The sequence below is a fragment of the Balaenoptera ricei genome, chromosome 21 (genome assembly GCF_028023285.1).
Source record: "Balaenoptera ricei isolate mBalRic1 chromosome 21, mBalRic1.hap2, whole genome shotgun sequence".
NCBI lineage: Eukaryota > Metazoa > Chordata > Mammalia > Artiodactyla > Balaenopteridae > Balaenoptera > Balaenoptera ricei.
The window spans coordinates 31,358,825-31,379,578 of NC_082659.1; the positions used below are offsets into that span (position 1 = coordinate 31,358,825).

Sequence of the window (20,754 nt, forward strand, 5' to 3'; positions counted from 1 at the left end):
GAATATTGAGCTGTGCCTATATATATTATATATTTAGTAGTATGAATATTTATATATATTATATAAAAGTTCACTTAAGTGTAGACGAATCTTCCTGTTCATTAGCTGTTTCTTCAACCTTGCCTTTCGGAAATGATTCTGCACTTTCTTAGCCGGGAAGCGGAGTCACAAGGCGTCGAAGCCTCCTCCTGCATAGATTTAAGGGCCAAGGTCGCCCACGTGCACAGCAGGCAGCCTCTCGACCCTCCGCTGCTCTCCCAGCCGCCTGCCTCCTGCGGTGTGTGCGGTCAGGCGGGGTCTCCTCGCGCTCGCAACTGCCCTGTAGTCAAGCGTCCGGCCGTTATTCGGGCTGCCATCCAGGACGTCCAGCCATGCTGTGCTTTCTATTCCTGCTCCTGGGGCTCATGGGGCTTCAGACAGACGATAGTAAGTACTAAAACCCTCTTCTGACCTTTAGGGAGCGTCAGGTCTCCTTTCTGTTTCCCTCTGAGAGGCTGGATATCCCTTTGAAAATGTTTTTTTGGTGGGAGCTCCAACTGTGCCAGCCCGGATCCACTCCCACATTGCCACCTTCCTCAATCAAAATCCACTTTGGTTGCGAGGGTCTTTCCCACCCTTCTTGCGACCGTAGTAAAGATGGGAGGTGTCGTGGCTTGAGTAGATGCCTTAAGATTAGAGTTTCATATACTGCTCTGCATTTCTGATATCTGGATTCTGTAGTTGGAAGGTCCAAAGGACCTGACTTTATTTGTTCTGAGAGCACTTGGGCCTATTACCTCAGGGTTACCAGAACCTGCCCACAGGGCAATATTTCTAAAGCAGTATACCTGTTTCTTTTTAAAAGATTTTTAATTCTAGAAAGAAGTGGGTATTGAGGTGAGGGTATTTGAAAAGAGAGTAAAAATGAGGGATGGCACATAGAATATTATGCATTTAGATGAGGAAATAATGAAGGAAGCTATGAGGTGGTGAGTGTTGCCCCTATAAAACATTTTGCACCTTGCAGATTCAGAAAGGCTACGTGTGCAAATTACAGTTCCAGAGAAAATACGGTCAACGTCAAGTGGAGGAGTTGAAACATACGTAATTAAGCCCTAACATTTTTCACAAACTAAAAAGCATGTGAATATTTTGTTCCTAATAAGTAAACCTGGTGTTTTTCATCTCTGCACACTTTCTGAATTTTATATTTATACCCAATTTTTCTTAAATGGAAGAGCCCTTTTGAAAATAAACCAAGATTAACAATGTTTCATAGAAATATCGTGCAGTGATGCTTATTATCAAAGTCCCAAGGCCCATCTTCTAAATCTCTTTCCCTCTTGAGTGCCTGAATAATACCTGACCTGATCCATTTAGAGTCTCTTGTCACTCATTCACCATACAATATTTGGAGGATTTTTAGTAGTTGTTAAGTAAGCCTATGGCATCCCTATAGGGGATGGCAATCATTTGATTTAATGAAGTGTTGTATGAATAATTTTTATGTCTTGATTGCAAATATGTTAATCATTAAGAATTCTTTTTATGCCATCTTAGTGTATCTTGGTTCAGGTATTAGTGTTCTCTTTTTTATTCTTTGAATTAATTGAAAGTTTCTTATCTTTTTTACTAAATTCTAGAATCATTTCTAAAGAAGTGAAGTGTGTTTTTTTAAAACACCACACCTTAATTTTCTTTTTGATTGGTAGTAAGTGTTTAGATAATTTGAATGCAAATATTTCCTTATCAGCTACCTAGTTGCCACCCTAATACAGATATCACAAGCTTAAATTTTTCAATATATAATTTATAAGGGAATGAATATTTATGAAAACTTTAAATCATTTAAATAGAAAAAAAGAGGTGAGACATTTAACAGCATTTTAAGAGTATTTTTTTTTTAATGGAAAAATCTGTGGAATTACTTGGTTATATTAGAAAATGTACACAGAATCTACTTAGAGGGACATATCTTCAACCGGGTGTCACCAGATACTATGACAGTAATTCTCATAAGAGAAGTAAAAAAAAAAAAAAATCTGTCCTCAACTGTCAAATTCATGAGGGAAAAATTTTGACTATTTTGTTAATGTCTCTAACTCCAGTGCCTAGAACAGTGCTGGATACATAATAAAGGATTAATAGTATTTTTTGAACTGATAAGGCTATTGTACCTACCAACTTAACAAATGCAACAAACATAATATGAAAAGTGTATGTTTATAATTATTATAATTAATAAAGAATATACCACAAGAGAATATTCAACTTAAAAAGACTAGGAGGTTTTAAAAATAAATGAATGGAACTTCTGTACATGAAAAATATAGTATGAGAGTAAAATCAAGAATTAACAGTAGCCAGAGACAGCTGAAGAAACTAAACAGATGCAACATATAAACAACTGAAGGAAAAAGAGGAGAATTAGAGGCTTAAGTACAGAACAATTAGAATTCCTGGAAAAGAGAGAAAAAAATCTGGAGAAGAGGTTATATTAAACATAGATGAACTGAGATCAGGTATCACAACACAGAATAAATAAAAGTTAGAGTACATCAACACTTTTCAGATTACAAGAGAAGAAAATAATTTAAATAATGTACTTCAGCAGTTAGAAATTGAAACTGGGACAAAGAATAACATAAAAGCTGGAATTGATGAAAAAGTATGAATATGTATACCTCAAAACAAAACAAATTGAATATACAATTGTAACTGTAACAAATAAAAGAATATAAAGCATATATACATCTTGGTATAAAGAGAATTAAAATTTAAATAAAACTGTTAAAAATTTTGATTCATTAAATTTATGAGAAATTACATATATTTCAAATTGAATTTAAAAATATATACCTCAAGAGAAACACCTAAATCACAAGGGAATAGAAAGGTCTAGCACAAAAATAAGAAAAATTATACAGAGCAAATAGTAAAATATTTTATCAGGCACAAGTTGTCTGTAAGGCAACACAAATAAAAGTATGAAAGATTTTAATAGGGATGAAAAAAGTGGACATAGTGATACATAGAGCAGAAGTTTAACAAATGAATAATACAATGAATAAATGTGTCAACAAATTCAAAAAACCTTGAGGAAATAAGCAATTTCATAGAAAAACAAACTCCTGGGATATAGGGAAAGGTGAAAATGCCCAACACTTTAAAAAATTTGAATCTGAATATAAATATCTCTTTCTCCCTCCTCAAAAATACAAAAACAACCATTAAAACTAAGTCAAAAGCTAAATTATTTTACAAATAAATACAACCGAACATTTAAGAAAGACATAATTAAAACTCATAAAAACTCAACCAGCAAAAAGAAAAAGAGTTAATACTGCTGAATACATAAAGGCAATATTACCTTGACACCAAAAACAAAGAAGGGCAATATAAGAAAGAAAATTTGGGACTGAATTAATTCATGAGTATATGTGGCAAACATAAGAAATATGAGAAAATCTAATATAACAAAGTATTAAGAAATGACCAATGGCTTGTTTGTTTTTTTGTTATTGAGTTGTATGAGCTGTTTGTATATTTTGGAAATTAAGCCCTTGTTGTTCACACCATTTGCAAATATTTGCTCCCAGTTAGTTGGTTGTCTTTTGTTTTGTTTATGGTTTTTTTTGTGGTGCAAAAGCTTATAAGTTTGATTAGGTCCCATTTGTTTATTTTTACTTTTATTTCTATTGCCTTGGGAGATTGACCTAAGAAAACATTGCTATGTTTTATGTCAGAGAACGTTTTACCTATGTTCTCTTCTAAATGTTTTATGGTGTCATGTCTTATATCTAAGTCTTTAAGACATTTTGAGTTTATTTTTGTGTATGGTGTGAGGGAGTGTTCTAACTTCATTGATTTACATGCGGCTGTCCAACTTTCCCAATACCACTTGCCAAAGAGACTATCTTTCATCCATTGTATATTCTTGCCTCCTTTGTCGAAGATTAATTGACCATAGGTGTGTAGGTTTATTTCTGGGCTCTCTATTCTGTTCCATTGATCCATATGTCTGTTTTTATGCCAATACCATGCTGTTTTGATTACTGTAGCTTTGTAGTATTGTCTGAAGTCTGGGAAGGTTATGCCTCCTGCTTTGTTCTTTTTCCTCAGGATTACTTTGGCAGTTCTGCGTCTTTTGTGATTCCATATAAATTATAGGGTTATTTGTTCTACTTCTGTGAAAAATGTCATGGGCAATTTGATAGGGATCGCATTAAATCTGTAGATTACTTTGAGTGGTATGGTCATTTTAATAATATTATTCTTCCAATCCAAGAGCATGGGATAGCTTTCCATTTCTTTAAATCATCTTTAATTTCCTTTATCAATGTTTTATAGTTCTCAGCATATAAGTTTTCACCTCCTTTGTTAGGTTTATTCTTAAGTATTTTTTTGGATCTGATTTTAAAAGGGTTTTTTTTTTTTTTTAACATTCCCTTCCTGATATTTCATTGTTAGTGTAAAGAGGTGCAAAAGATTTATATGTGTTAATCTTGTATTCTGCTACCTTGGTGAATTTGTTTGTCAGTTCTAGTAGGTTTTGTGTGGAGTCTAAATATGGGCAGAAGACAGAAATAGACATTTCTCCAAAGAAGACATACAGATGGCCAACAGGCACATGAAAAGATGCTCGACATTGCTAATTATTAGAGAAATGCAAATCAAAACTGCAATGAGATATCACCTCATTCCAGTCAAACTGGCCATCATTAAAATGTCCACAAACAGTAAATGCTGGAGAGGGTATGGGGAAAAGGGAACCCTTCTACACTGTTTGTGGGAATGTAAACTGGGGCAGCCACTGTGGAAAATAGTATGGAAGTTTCTTAAACAACTGAAAACAGTGTTACCATATGATCCAGCAATCCCATTCCTGGGCATATATCTGGAAAAGACAAAAACTCTAATCGAAAAGATACCTGCACCCCAGTGTTCAAAGCAGCACTATTTACAATAGCCAAGACAAAGAAGCAACCTAAATGTGCATCAACAGATGAATGGATAAAGAAGATGCAGTTTATATATACAATGTAATACTACTCAGCCATAAAAAAGAATGAAATAATGCCAACTGCAGCAACATGGATGGACCTAGAGGTTATCATACTAAGTGACATAAGTCAGACAGACAAAGACAAATATCATATGATATCACTTATCTGTGGAATCTAAAAAATGATAAAAATGAACTTATTTACAAAAGGGAACCAAACTCACAGACATAGAAAACAAACTTATGGTTACCTAAGGGGAAAAGGGGGGTATAAATTAGGAGTTTGAGATTAGCAGATACAAACTACTGTATATAAAATAAACAACAAGGTGTAGCACAGAGAACTACATTCAATATCTTATAATAACCCATAATAAAAGAGAATATGAAAAAGAATATACATAGGTATGTATAACTGAGTCACTTTGCTGTACACCAGAAACTAACACAACATTCTAAATCAACTGTACTTCAACTAAAAAAAAGAAAAAAAAAAAAGAAAGAAATGACCAATGGCAAAATGCAATTTACATCTAAATTGTTAAGATGATTGAATCTTAGAATATCAATGAATTTACTTTTTAGAATTATATGAGGAAATGAATATGCATATAGCATTAGGAGCAGTAAAACTATTGGTCAAAGTTCAATACCATATATGATAAAATAACTTAGCAATAGAAGAATATAACTTAACTTTGTTAATCCTATAAAATAAACCTCTTAATCCTATAAAATTTAAATAAACTTTAAACATTTTAAAACTTAACATAAATTTTAAAGATATAATTTATACTACATAAAAATCAAAGTCTAAATAAATGTAACAAAGGAAAGCAAAACCTCCTCACTGAAGACAACAAAACCAGATGAGAGGAGGTAAAGATCTATATAAATTGAGTAGATCCTATGCTCATGGATTGGAAGGCCCAATAATGGAAAGAGGTCAAGGCTCCTCAAACTGATCTATAAAGACCAAATTTTCCATTTGTAGACATTCTTTCTTAATAAAATCCATGAGCATTGCATCCAAACTTGGAACAAATTTTATAAAATCTACAAATATTAAACATTCTGTGCTGTTAATTCTTGCTATACTATATAAATTTTCTATTCAGTAATTTAGTTATACTCTTCCATTTTAAGCATAAATTTTGCAAGGGCCTCCATATTAAGCTAACACAATTATTGGATGCAAATCAACAATATTTCAGGGTCTATCTTATTGCATAAGTGTTAAAATTAATAAGAAAGTGTACCAATTATATTCTTCCATCTATCTTTATTATGAAAGCAAATATTTAAATATCTGATTCCATTGGAATAAATCAATATTAAATTATAAATTTTCCTCTTTTTTTATTGTATTAGTGTGCTTTAGAATGTTATTATTGTTAATATAAAATGATAGTTTTTCTTTTTAACATTCTTCTCATTTTCTTTGCTTTTTTAATATACTCTCCTGCCAGGTGTCCTACAAAATTGTAATTGAAGGGAAAACATACACTGTGAACCTAATGCAAAAGTAGGTGATCTACATTATTTTATTACCTGTCTTTGTTCTATTTATAATTATTGTTCATATTTATCCAGAAAGTAACTATTTTGCATTTGTAAATATTTCTAGTTGCTGGCTATTTGTCTCCTATTTTATGCTTAAGAAAAACATTTTAAGCCTATATAATACATATCTAGGACCTGAATCCATATGTATGCTCCCATCTTTTTCCTTCCCAGCAGCATCAGATTTCTATTTGACTATTTATGTGGTTTCATGGAGGATGAATTTTGATATTTTTCTATTTTTATCAAGACATAAATACGACTTGTTTTTGAGTTCTCTTACATTCAACTATATTTGAAAGAGCATAGTGGATTTTTGAGTGGTAAGAACAGTGATTCTTTAAATTAGTTTACATATCAGAATGTATTAAGGACTTAGAATTCAACTGTAATTAGCCAAACTCAATCCCATGCCAGCTAATGAAATTGGGGGAAAAAATAAGCACACCATATTTGGGAATAAAGAAAAATCGAAACAGTAGTCGTCGTTTTTAAAATGGGTCCTTTATTAAAAGCTTTGGTCAATTTGTCTCTTTATAATAAATCTTGATAGCTTAAAGATAAGGTCTTTCCATCCTTTTCTTCATCAAGAATGTTCTGGCTTTTCTTACTACTTTTCACTTTCATATATTTTATAATAAACTCTTCCACAAAGATACATCCATAGATATTGATTGTGACTTCATTGAATCTACAGAGTACTTTTGGAGGAATTTTTCCTGTCATTCCCTTTCAATTTTTTATTCAGTCTGGATTTTTTTTACTGAGTCTGAAATTCTTTTAATGCAGTCCAAATTATTATTTTCTTTGTAGCTATTATTCTTTTCATATTTAATTTACTTATTTATTTATTTTTTAACATCTTTATTGGAGTATAATTGCTTTACAATGGTGTGTTAGTTTCAGCTTTATAACAAAGTGAATCAGTTATACATATACATATGTTCCCATATCTCTTTCCTCTTGCATCTCCCTCCCTCCCACCCTCCCTATCCCACCCCTCTAGGTGGTCACAAAGCACCGAGCTGATCTCCCTGTGCTATGCAGCTGTTTCCCACTAGCTGTCTATTTTACGTTTGGTAGTGTATATATGTCCATGCCACTCTCTCACTTTGTCACAGCTTACCCTTCCCCCTCCCTCTTTTCATATTTAAAAAAAAATCATTGTCTTCATACAGTCATGAATCCAAGCTGCCATTTTTTTCTAATAGCTTTTATTGTTTTCACTTTCATATTCAACTCTAGGGTTCATCCAGAATTGATGTTTGTGTGTTTCATGAGCATGGGGATCAAGATTCAAATATTTTATCATATTAGCATCCAGTGGATCCAACACATGCTATTGGAAAAAAAATACTTTCCTCATTGCACTGTAATAAATCAAATGACTGTTTATGAGTGGGATATCTTTCTGGACTATTTTCTCTTATTTTATATATTTACTCCCGAGCCTATTTATCTGAACAGATATCACACTATATTAAATACTGTACTAGGTCTTGTTACCCAGCCTTGTTCAACAATTTTAAGATGTCCTTGTTTTTCTTGATCCTTTAATTTTCCATATAATGTCTGAAGTCACCTTTTCTCTTTGTACCTTTTATTTTATATTCTTTTTCGTTCATAGTCTCCATTTTAATGAATCTATTATTTTATATTATACCATTTTCCCTCAATTAAATTCTTTGTTATACAACTTTGTACTATTCTTTTAGTATTTTCTCTAGATTATCATATTAATCCCTTATTATTAAATCTAATATACATTATTATTTTGCCAGTTATCATACATTGTTAGATCTTCAAACTTTTTAATTTCACTTACCTTCTACCTTTTCATTATTTTTCCTGTATGCTTTTAAACCCCAATGAGATATGACTATTATTTTTTGTATAGTCAATATCCCTTTTAATTAAGCATAAATTTACCCATTCTGTTGCTCTTCATTTTTTCCTGCGTTTGTTTCTATCTGCAGTTAATTTCTATATGTCTCAGGAATTCTCTATATTTCTATTGTAGGTCTGCTTGTTTTTGATTAATTTGTATTCAATGTTAAATATTAACCTTACTCTTAAGAACTTTTTTGCTGGAATAAATTCTAGGATGACCTTTTAAAAATGACTTTTGTCCTTTAAAAGTATTATTCCGTTGTCTTCTGGCTTTCCTCGTTTCTATTGACAACTTAAGCTATCAGTCTTATTGCTGTTCTTTGAAGGGAACATCTTCGTTTTCTTCTTGATACTTCGAAGGTTTTATTTAGGTTTTCATCAGTCTTTAAAACTATATTTAGGGGTGATTTTCCTTTGCTTTTATCATGCTCAAATAAAATAGGACTTACTGAGTCTACATCATCAATTTTGAAAAAAATTTGCTCTTATTTTCAGAGATTTTTAAGTTTAGCTCCTTGGCTTCTCTGTGCAACTTCAAAATTTGGCAAATGATTTTACAGGGAAAGAAGCTATGAATCTGATGCAACTTAAATATTCATATTTTTATTCCAGGACTGCACAGCCACCAAAATTTCTGCTTGTTTCTAGGTTCCCCAATAATAGCTTTCTCCCTGGGCCAAGCATGGATATTTGACTTCTTTCTTTGCCAAAAAACAGTGCCTGTATATCACTAGCTAAGTCTCTTTATAGGACTTTCAACCCAGAATCTGTGTGTTCCCTGGAGCTCCACCCCACTGTGGGTTATTTTCTTTTTTTGTTACAAGAATACAAAAAGTTTTGCTCTGTTTGTCAGCGGTTTGGCTCTTTGACCTTTTGCTTTCACAAATCCAGACTGCCATGGCTGTCACAAATCTTTATACTGTACTAATTGGAAAAATGAAAATGAGATACCTACACCCACACTTTCTCTTTATAGAGCCTTTTAAGCATATTCTTCCCGTATTACAATGTATTTTAATGTGAGATCTCCACCTGATCTGTTGAATTCATTTCATATTAGTTCAATACTTATTGATCATTTGCTATTTTCCAGATATTCTTCTAAGAGCTTGAGATGCATTAGTAAACAAAATGGATATGAATTTTATATTGTTATCAGATGAGACTAATAATGGTATGATAAATAATGGATTAGGAAGAATGTTAGAAAGTGATAAATGCTTAAGCAAAAATATAGAGCAAACTAAAAAGAGTCATTTGGAAATCCTATGCTTTAATAATTGAGAAAGTTGCAAATTTTTATAAACTTGTCAAGAGAAGCCTCAGTGAGACGTGGATATATAAGCAAAGACTTGAAGTAGATGAGACAATGAGCCATGTTGAAGAACATCCCAGGAAGGGGCAACAGCTAGTGCAAATACCCTGAGACAAAAGTTTGCCTGTTGTGTTTAAAAAACAGGAAGGAGGACAGTGTGACAGTAAGGTGAGTGAGGAGAGGTCTGAAGACTAGAATTTTTTGAACAAAATTAAAACTAAATCCATGTACTCAGAGAATCTCTCTCTCGTGCACTCTCTCTCCTCTCCCTACCTATCTATAATAAGTATAATAAAAGAAATACCTTTTCAAAATAAAATCTAGGAAACAAATTTTCCAATAAATACTTTTTATCATTATTTTACAGAGCTTTCTTACCACATAATTTTAGGGTTTATGGTTATAATGGCACAGGAAGTAAGAAACCTCTTGAACAACAGTTTCAGGTATGATTTTTATTGCCTGTTTTACCTTTGTTATATGAGTTTCTGTGACTGTTTTACTTAGGGTCCACATGTCGCTAGAGTATAACAGGCTGGAGTTATGTTTTGTTTTGTTTTGGCATGAATGTAACCATTTCCTTTTGATGATGTGTCTTGAATTAGCTTTGTGACACAGATGATTAACCAAACCACAAATGATAGTGATGCATTTAAGCTATTATTTCATGATGAGGCACACGTATGTGTTTATGTACCTGGGCCAAAAGGGTTGAATATGGAGTGAAATACTTAAAATGAAAAAACATGACTTAAATCAGGAAAGCTAAATCTAGGAAGAAAAGGAAAATCCAAAGACTTGTCTGAAGTATGTTCAGGGACCAAATAAATACACATTAAATTTCATGCATATTTAGGAATATATTAAATTTTCATCTACTTAGAATACTTGGAGCTTCATTTAATAAAGTTTGCCATTTGTTGTAAATAAAATAGTGAAGTGTGCATAGAATTTCAAGGAACACCCATGTCTGAAATGCTATTTTGCTTTTTACATTTGCCCTGCCTTACCAATTCCTGTATTTTTTTTTATTTGCATTCCTGATTTCTACGTAGCGAATTAACCACTACTTTGAAATTAAAGCATTTTTATAGAGACTAAGCTCTTAACAGGAGAAATAATAGGTATGGTGAGTTCTTTAAATTTTGCCTAACAGAGTAGGCAAATACACGTGACTCATCTATGGAGTTCTCTATACAAATATATAAATAATGCATACTGTCAAAAAGTTTTATGATATATACACACGTGCATATATACATAATATTATAGACATACTTATGTGTACACACACAATACATGTGTGTGTGTGGTATTTTTTGTGTGTGAGTGTGATGAAAAAGAGAGGGAGAGAAACAGAGTTAAAACAATGAGACAACGAGATGCACAGGGCCGCAATATCCCACACCTGCATTTTATGTAATTTTGCCATACCTAACACCTAACTCTACTTCCTACCTCCCAGGAGCTAATCATGAGAGACAGATGTATAATTCAAAAGAAAAAGCAAAGCTGTTTTATTTATAACCTGGATGTAATAAGTTATTGAATGCTGGCCTCAAATGCCATGTGGGTAAATTATGTTTGCCAAAGCTGCAAGCCTATCTTCAGTGTAGGAAAAACCAGGAAAGTTTATTAAATTAGGTTAGAAGCATATAAATCTATTTTTCATAAATTCCACAAATGATTTTCATTCCTAAAAGTTATGTTATCTTGCTAACTAAAGATGTATCTACACGAAAACAAAGCAACCAGTTAGACACAGAAAGAGTTTGTTCCTAGTATCTGCAGTTTACTTTATGATCTCTCCAGGACAGAGAGATACTCATAATTGTTAAAAAGTAAAATTACCAGATGGCATAACAATCCAAAATGTGTATGCACATAAAAATAGACTTCAAATTATAAGAGGCAGAAATTGACAGAAATGAAAAAAGAAATAGGTAAATTATTATTATTGAAGATTTAAACATTTCTCTCTCAATAATTGATAGATGAAGTAGAAAGAAACTCAGCAAATATGTTGATGCCTTGAGGAGAACTATCAACTTGATCTCATCAACATTTGTAGGCGACCACACACAGCAGCAACATTCTTACTGTTGCTGAGTTCATACACATTCTTTTTTGAGTGCTAATAGAAGAATGAACAAGATATAATAAAGGAAAATAGTGCAAAAAATGACAATCATAAAAATAAGAAAAAAACTGGAGAAAGAAATTATATAATAATAATAATAAACTTTTGATTCCTCTATCTCAAAATTTTATCCTATGCTGACCTAAAAATGATTTATTTATTAATTTCCAACTTTTCCAATCAACTTATATATAAGGTTGATATAATTTACTGATGGTTCTGAAGAATTAAATACATTATCAATCTGGATAATACAAACCACATCTGGAAGGAAGTGGATGAAATGTGGTGGAAAGGCAGAGGTATTTTACCTTGATTGTATAAAGTATGATTTATACAGATGAACCTGTATATGGGCCCACAGTGAAAAAGTACAAATATGATAAGTCAATGAAATATTTTAAAAATATAAGATACTGTTTTAGTCTATGTCTACAGATACCACGCAGTAATTTACACATGGAAAGTTTAATGTAAAGAATTATTAATTGTAACAAGGATTAGAGTAAAAAAATAAGAAGTAAAGAGAACTCTAAAGGTCATAGGAATATCAGATACAAGAAGCAGCCAGCAACCCTAGGACTGGGATAAAGAAGATAGTTTCTTTGCGCCTGAGTTGAGATTGTTAAAAGTGGCACGACCATGGATCTTCAAATAGGACAAGTCAATGTGGTGCTGTACCAAGAGATCTTGCTGTAAAATTTCTCTTTAGAACCCTCTGGAAATCTGTCCTTTGGGTAGCCAGGAAAGCTGTTCATAAGATGTCTCACCAAAGTCACTTTGCTACGGAAGGAGAGGGGCCTAGATGATGGGAGGATACTACTGGCTGATGGGTGCTAGAGACCACCATGCACCGAAGGATCTGGGTACTAGAGAATCTCCAAGCAATGAGGGATCCTGGCTTTGCAAAAAGCTGTACCCTCTGCAGGAGCCTACCAAGCTAGCACACTGGAACCAAATAGCAAAGCTCTCTTCCCATGCTCTCCAGTACCCTTTACTAGCAAAGCTTCAGTGCCACCTGGCAAAGGAAAAAATAATTAAGAGGCTCATATTCATTTGCACAAAGCAGGCAAAAGGTTAATTTGAAGCTGAGTAGCAATACATCAATAACTGACAGAGCCTACAACTTTGACTACTTAGTGTCTGTATGCACTCTTTTATACACATTTGAACTCTGGAAAAACAACAAAATCACCCTACATTTCTATTTATCAAGATTCAGCCAACCTTTTCCCAAGTAAAGAAATTCTCATTCTTCCCTCAAAATGATGACACACACAATCACAAGTCACTGTGTCCATTGCTAGCTATATTAAGTTCTCCACAAATTTATTCGCAATCCAACTGAATACTATGTTAACATGAGGTTAAATTAACTTGTAAAGTTAACCTCCAACCACTTGCATGTAAACTAATAACAGGAAGAGGGAAAAAGAAGAAAATGGTTAGCACATACAAATAAAGATACATATGCATGTGACAAGCCAAGAGAAATATATGTAAAGCTACTATAGTCTTCATTTCTGTAATAAGTCATGATTGCTATGTATGACTTCTTTTTCCCACTACCTGCTCCCCATTTCCATTGCTCTCAACCAGAACCTAAGCTTGTTACGGATATTTACCTAGCAGAATAGCATAAATCTTCACTCCCAAAGGGTTTGCATCCTTAATCATATTTTATTTTGGTTGCTATTAGACTCAGGTGGGTTCAAGACACAGCACTTCTTTAAGCAACAAATTTCCCTATTGTGTTCAGAATCAGTCACTCCAGCCACTGGGTTAGCCTGTTTGTGCAGTGGCAAAAGGAGCTCGAAATATCCAGTTGGAAGTTTCATCTTCCAAATTAGTGGAATTTTTATTGTGTCCCCAGGTGAACAAATTCCCCACCAGGGGCTAGAAGCTAAAAGTTACTGGGACAGAAAGCAAAATGCTACAAAATGGTTATTAGGTATAATGGTGGGAAGAGACACTCCCATTTCAACACCTTACTTCCTGGACCTATGTACTGTGGTTCTCAGAAAACCATGCCCTATAATGGTTTTGATTCAAACATAACCCCAGCCTTTCAGAGTAATGTCTCCCAACTACTATGGTAAATGAGTTTTCAGTAACCTGGTCTACCTTTCAGTTAGGCCAGCTGCTTCCAGATGATTGAGTATATGGTAAGACATGTACATAAACCAATTGCTGCCCTTAATTTGCTGAGAAATAAGTTTCCGTATCAGACACAACACTGTGAAGAAGCCACGGCAGTGGATAAGGTATTCTGTGAGTCCACAAGTTCTGGTGCTAGAAGAAGCACCATGGACAGGGAAGGTAGTTTTTGTTTTTCAGGGAATTTAATCCATTTACCTACATCATCTAATGTTGCCATACAATTATTCTTAGCATTCCCTTAATAATCCTTCTATAAGGATGGTAGTAATATCCCACTTTTATTTCCGATTTTAGTAATTTGATTCCTTTCTTTTCATAGTCAATCTAGCTAAATAAAGATTTGTCAATTTTGTTTATCTTTTTGCAGAGCCAGCTTCTGGTTTCATTGATTTGTTCTATTATCTGTTCTTATTAATTTCACTCTAATCTTTATTATTCCTTTTCTTCTGCTTAATTTAGGTTTAATATGTTCTTCTTTTTCCTGTGTTATAGGTGGTTGGATAGGATATTACTTTGAGATCTTTCTTCTTTATTAATACATGCTTTTATATATATAAATTTATCAAAAGCACTACTTTAGCTGAATCCCATACATTTTAGTATGGTGTGTCTTCATTTTCATTTTCCTTAAATATCTTCTGGTTTCATATTTGATTTATTATTTAATCCATAGGTTATTTAGGGATATGATATTTAATTTCCACATGTCTGTGAGTTTCTCCAAATGTTTTCTGTTAATTATTTCTAAAAAAATGTCTTTATTATCAGAAAACATACTTTTATTAGTTCTATACTTTTAAACTGAGGCTTTTTTAATGGATTAGCGTATGGTCTATCCTGGAAAATATTTTGTGTACACGTTAAGAAGAATGCATATCTTGTTGTTCTTTGGTGGAGCATATTACAGATGTTTGCTAGGTTTACTTAGTTTATGATTTTTTTTTTAAGTCTTATATTTCCTTGCTGATCTTCTGCCTAGTTGTTCCATCGATCGTTGAAAGTGGCAGAGAAGAAGAAAAGAAGTCTTCAACTATGTGTTGAGTTCTCTATTTCTCCCTTCATGTCTACCTATTTTTTTATGCACTATGGTGCTGTATTTGGTACCTATGTTTACAAGTGTTATATCTTCCTGATGCATTAAACCTTTTATTAGTATAAAATACTGCTCTTTATTTCTAGTAACAATTTTTTCTTTTAAAGTCTACTTTGTCTGATATAAATATAGTCAGTCCAGTTTGCTCCTGGTTGCTATTTACATGATAATCTTTTTTCATTCCTTTAATTTGAGTCTGTCTGTGTCTTTGAACTTAAAGCATGTTGTCTTTCAACAGTTTATAGTTGTCTTTTCACCTTGTCTGACAATCTGCCTTTTATTAGATTGTTTAATTCAATCACATTTAATGCTATTATTGATATAGTTATATTTGCATCTGCTTTTTACTTTTTGTTTTTATGTGTCTCATGTGCTTTTGTTCCTCTTTTTTCTCTTTCTAGTGTTTTTTTTCCCTGTTAGTTGGATATATTCTACTGAAGAATTTAAATTTCCTTAATGATTTTTCAATATTTTTGAGTCATATTTTTAGTGATTTCCCTAGGGCTTACCTTACACATTTTAACTTATCAGATGCAGATTTAGATTTATATTACCTTAATTCCAGTGATATATAGAAACATTGCTCCTATAAAACTCTACTTCCCTCACATTTATGGTATTATTGTTGTACATATTACATCTATTAATGTTACAAACCCAACAGTACATTGTTATAATTACTTTACTATCTGCAGTCATTTCCTTAACCCAGTACCTCTTTGTTTCCATTCACCTCCTATATGCTGTTATTGGCAAATATATTTCCTGGCCCCAATAATAGGCCCTATTCATATTATTTTACTCAATTGATTTTTAAATTAGTTAAGAGAAAAAAGGGGGAAATACGCATTTATATTATGTTTTTTAATTACATAATAACCTGTATGAGCTCTCTTTGGATGTTTATGTGGATTTGAATCACTATCTGAGATCGCTTGCTTTCAACCTGAAGAATTTCCTTAAGTATTACTTGTAAGGCAGGGCAATTAACAACAAATTCTCAAAGTTTTCATTTATATGGAAATGTCTTTAGTTTGATTTTGTTTCTCATTTTTCTTACTGAATTTTTCATATTTTCTTGTATGGCTATTTATTTATTTTCTCTTAGGACTATTTGTCCTTATGTCCACCTCTGGGGGGATTTAAATTGTCATTTACTTATTTTCATCAGTTTCACTGGGGATCAGATCTATAGAGTTCCTCATGATGTCATACCAAAAGTTAACTCTCCATATCTTTATTTTTGAAGAATAATTTTGCTTAATATATAACTCTAAGTGCCAGGGTTTTTTTTCTCTCTCGGCATTTTTTTTTATTCATCGTGTCCTGCCTCCTTACATATGTGTGTGTGTGTGTGTGTGTGTGTGTGTGTGTGTGTATATGTAAAGAAGTACCATTATTTACATCACTACTCCTGTGAATGTTATGTGTTACTTTTCTCTGGTTTATTTCAAGATGTCCTCTTCATTTTTGGTTTTCAGCAGTTTATTATATGATTGGTTCCTTAGGTCTTGTGGAAATAAATAAAAACCAAGCAAATGAGAATAAACAAAGGTTACTTATTCATAGCAAGGAAGTCATCCACTGTCACTTGCATTTTGGCAGATACTCAAAGGCAGGCAGAAGAGTGGGAAAGCTTTATAGTGGAAGGAAGGGAAGACCTCAGGTGTGCTCTGATTGAAGGTTGTTGGTGGGGGCTGCTGTAGATGGGTTAACTATGTGATTGGAGTGTTTATTTGGCTTTTCTCTCCTTGGTTCTAAGGTGGAAGCAGGGACAAAAATTAGGGAAGCTGAAAGTTTTTATTTTATTTTTTATATATTTATTTATTTAAAATTTTAAATTTTATTTTATTTATTTATTTTTGGCTGTGCTGGGCCTTTGTTGCTGTGCGTGGGCTTTCTCTAGTTGTGGTGAGCGGGGGCTACTCTTCGTTGCGGGGCACGGGCTTCTCATTGTGGTGGCTTCTCTTGCTGTGGAGCACGGGCTCTAGGCGCACAGGCTTCAGTAGCTGTGGCTCGCAGGCTCAGTAGTTGTAGCACACGGGCTTAGTTGCTCTGGGCATGTGGGATCGTCCTGGACCAGGGATTGAACGGGTGTCCCCTGCATTGGCAGGCAGATTCTCAACCACTGCACCACCAGAGAAGAACAAGCTGATAGTTTTTAATCAAGTCCTTGTTATTGGGACTGATTGCTATATAAGTTATTGGTTAGCTTCCTGGATTGTTACTGGAGATAGCAGCATGACTTCCCACAAAGTCAGCTATTTATTGTCAGTAAAGAGGTTGGTTTCCTGCAGGTCAGAGTTCTATTTTTATATATGGAGTGGCCATTGCCCATTTGTTTATTCACTGTCTCAATCTATAAATGTGGTTTCTCACTAAATTTGGGGAAATTTTGGCCATGATTTTTTCAAATACTTTTATACCTATTTTCTCTTTCCATTTTTCTGGACCTCCAATTAAACGTATTTTAGATAACATTGTCCCACAGGTTGCTGCAGCCATATTCCATTTTTAAAGCTTGTTTTCTCTCAGGTTTCTTTCAGATCCGACGGTTTCTATAGATCTGTATTCTAGGGTTTTTGTTTTTTGTTTTTACTGGGGTTTTTTTTTGCCATCTGCAGTGTCAGTAAAACATATCCAGTATATTTCATTTTAAATGTATTTCTTTGTTCTAGAATTTAGAGTTGACATTTTTGTAACATTTTATTTCTCTGCTGAATTTCCTAATTGCTTCCCTTATTATGTCCAAAATTTCCTTTATGTTCTTCATCATGTTTTTAATATCTGTTTTAAATCCATTTATTTACTAATTCCAAAATCCAGCGTTATTTTGAAGTCAGTTTCTTTCTGGTTTTTCTTTTGACTATGGGCCACATTTTTCTTTTATTCATATATCTAATATTTTAAATCATATACTGATAATATTCCATGATACATTGGAGAGCTTGTGATTCTTTCCTCTAAAGAGTTCTCAGGGTCAGTAAGATTGTGTTTTTTGTTGGAACATTTGCTACTTTGTGCTGCCCTGCCAAGGGGAGGCCCTCAGGTGAAAACCAGTATAACACAAAACTCAGTAAATGCAGTTTCCTCTTTCTATTGTTGATTCCCTTCTCTCACCTTTTCTTGCCTGCCTTTGTTGTTGGAGTTTAAAAAATAATTTTTCAGAGTCTACATTTGTCATTGATGAGAAGGCTAATCCAATGCAAGCTACTCTGCCATTATACTAAAGTAATCTTGAAAAGAAAAAATTATCTTTTGGGTTTATTTATTTTTACATCTACCTTGAAAAATTAAGTCAGAAGAGTTTGAAGAAACAAGTTTTTGATGATTTTTACCTTGATCCTAATGATTGGGTTGTCATGTTTCATTTATAACAGAAAAAATCATGGAAGTGTACTTATTCTTTGGGATATGTAGGGACAGTTTTGGAAAATTGAGCCAAATGTTCATCTAATGATGTTATAAATCCATTTTGGAAACAATTAGTGTTTGACACATACATATATATATATATGTGTGTGTGTGTGTGTGTGTGTGTTTTAAGTATTTGAGAATAGTGCATTTAACATGAATTATTCTAATAGAAATATATGTGTTTATCTTTATTTTTCAGAACTTATGCTACTACCAAGGGTATATTGAAGGTTATCCAAATTCTATGGTGATCGTTAGCACATGTACTGGACTCAGGTTGTCATACATAATTTTATGGTTACAAAAAATGGAATTTTTAAGAAATAATTTTCAAATTTGAAAAATTATAATCAGAAGCTTTATTTTTATTTTTAAATTAATTTTATTGGAGTATAGTTGATTTACAATGTTCTGTTAGTTTCTGCTGTACAGCAAAGTGAATCAGTTATACATATACATATACCCACTCTTTTTTAGATTCTATTCCCATATATAGGTCATTACAGAGTATTGAGTAGAGTTCCCTGTGCTATATGGTAGGTTCTTATCAGTTATCTATTTTATATATAGTAGTGTGTATATGTCAATCCCAATCTCCCAATTCATCCCACCCCACCTTCCCCCCTTGGTAACCATAAGTTTGTTTTCTACATCTGTGACTCTATTTATGTTTTGTAAATAGGTTCATTTGTACCATTTTTTTTATATTCCACATATAAGTGATATCATATGATATTTATCTTTCTCTGTCCGACTTACTTCACTCAGTATGACAATCTTTAGGTCCATCGATTTTGCTAAAAATGGCATTATTTCATTCTGTATTTATGGCTGAGTAATGTTCCATTGTATATATGTACCACATCTTCTTTATCCATTTCTCTGTTGATGGACATTTAGGTTGCTTCCATGTCCTGGCTATTGTAAAAAGTGCTGCAGTGAACTTTGGGGTACATGTATCTTTTCAAATTATGCTTTTCTGCAGATATATACCCAGGAGTAGGATTGCTGGATCATATAGTAGCTCTATTTTTAGTTTTTTAAGGAACGTCCATACTGTTCTCCATAGTGGCAACACCAATTTACATTCCCACCAATAGTGTAGGAGGGTTCCCTTTTCTCCACACCCTCTCCAGTATTTATTGCTTGTAGATTTTTTGATGATGGCCATTCTGACCAGTGTGAAGTGATACCCCATTGTAGTTTTGATTTGCATTTCTCTAATAAGTGGTGATGTGATGCACCTTTTCATTTGCCTCTTGGCAATCTGTATGTCTTCTTTGGAGGAATGTGTATTTAGACCTTCCACCCATTTTTTGATTGGGTTGTTTCATTTTTTTGATATTGAGCTGTATGAGCTGTTTGTATATTTTGGAGATTAATCCCTTGTCGGTCACTTCATTTGCAAATATTTTCTCCCATTCTGTGGATGGTCTTTTTGTTTTGTTGATGGTTTCCTTTGCTGTGTAAAAGCTTTTGAGTTTAATTAGGTCTCATTTGTTTATTTTTGTTTTTATTTTCATTACTCTAGGAGGTAGATCAAAAAAAGATCTTGCTTCGATTTATGTCAGAGAGTGTTCTGCCTATGTTTTCCTCTAAGAGTTTTATAGTATCCAATCTTACATTTAGGTCTTTAATCCATTTTGAGTTTATTTTTGTATATGGTGTTAGGGAGTGTTCTAATTTCATTCTTTTCCATGTAGCGGTCCAGTTTTCCCAGCACCACTTATTGAAGAGACTGTCTTTTCTCCATTGTATATTCTTACCTCCTTCGTCATAGATAAGGTGACCATAGGTGCATAGGTTTATATCTGGACTTTCTAGCCTGTTCCGTTGATCTATATTTGTGTTATTGTGCCAGTACCATACTGTCTTGATTACTGTACCTTTGTAGTATAGTCTGAAGTCAGGGAGCCTGATTCCTCTAGTCCGTTTTTCTTTCTCAAGATTGCTTTGGCTATTCGGGGTCTTTTGTGTTTTCATACAAACTGTGGAATTGTTTGTTCTAGTTCTGTGAAAAATGCCATTGGTAGTTTGACAGAGATTGCATTGAATCTGTATATTGCTTTGGGTAGTATAGTCATTTTCACAATATTGGTTGTTCCAATCTAAGAACATGGTATATCTCTCCATCTGTTTGTGTCATCTTTGATTTCTTTCATCAGTATCTTATAGTTGTCTGAATACAGGTC

At 33.2% G+C, this 20,754-nt stretch overlaps 1 protein-coding gene across 1 annotated transcript in view; it reads left to right on the forward strand.

Annotated features, from left to right (window-relative positions):
- The first annotated feature begins 371 nt into the window (after window positions 1–371).
- The window catches only part of ADAM2 (ADAM metallopeptidase domain 2), a 99,968-nt gene continuing 79,585 nt past the window's right edge, over window positions 372–20,754 (forward strand). The window contains exons 1-5 of the mRNA XM_059909386.1: window positions 372–426; window positions 1,007–1,083; window positions 6,454–6,509; window positions 10,120–10,198; window positions 18,762–18,838. Of these exons, the coding sequence (XP_059765369.1) occupies window positions 372–426; window positions 1,007–1,083; window positions 6,454–6,509; window positions 10,120–10,198; window positions 18,762–18,838 (344 nt within the window). The remainder of the gene's footprint in view (window positions 427–1,006; window positions 1,084–6,453; window positions 6,510–10,119; window positions 10,199–18,761; window positions 18,839–20,754) is intronic.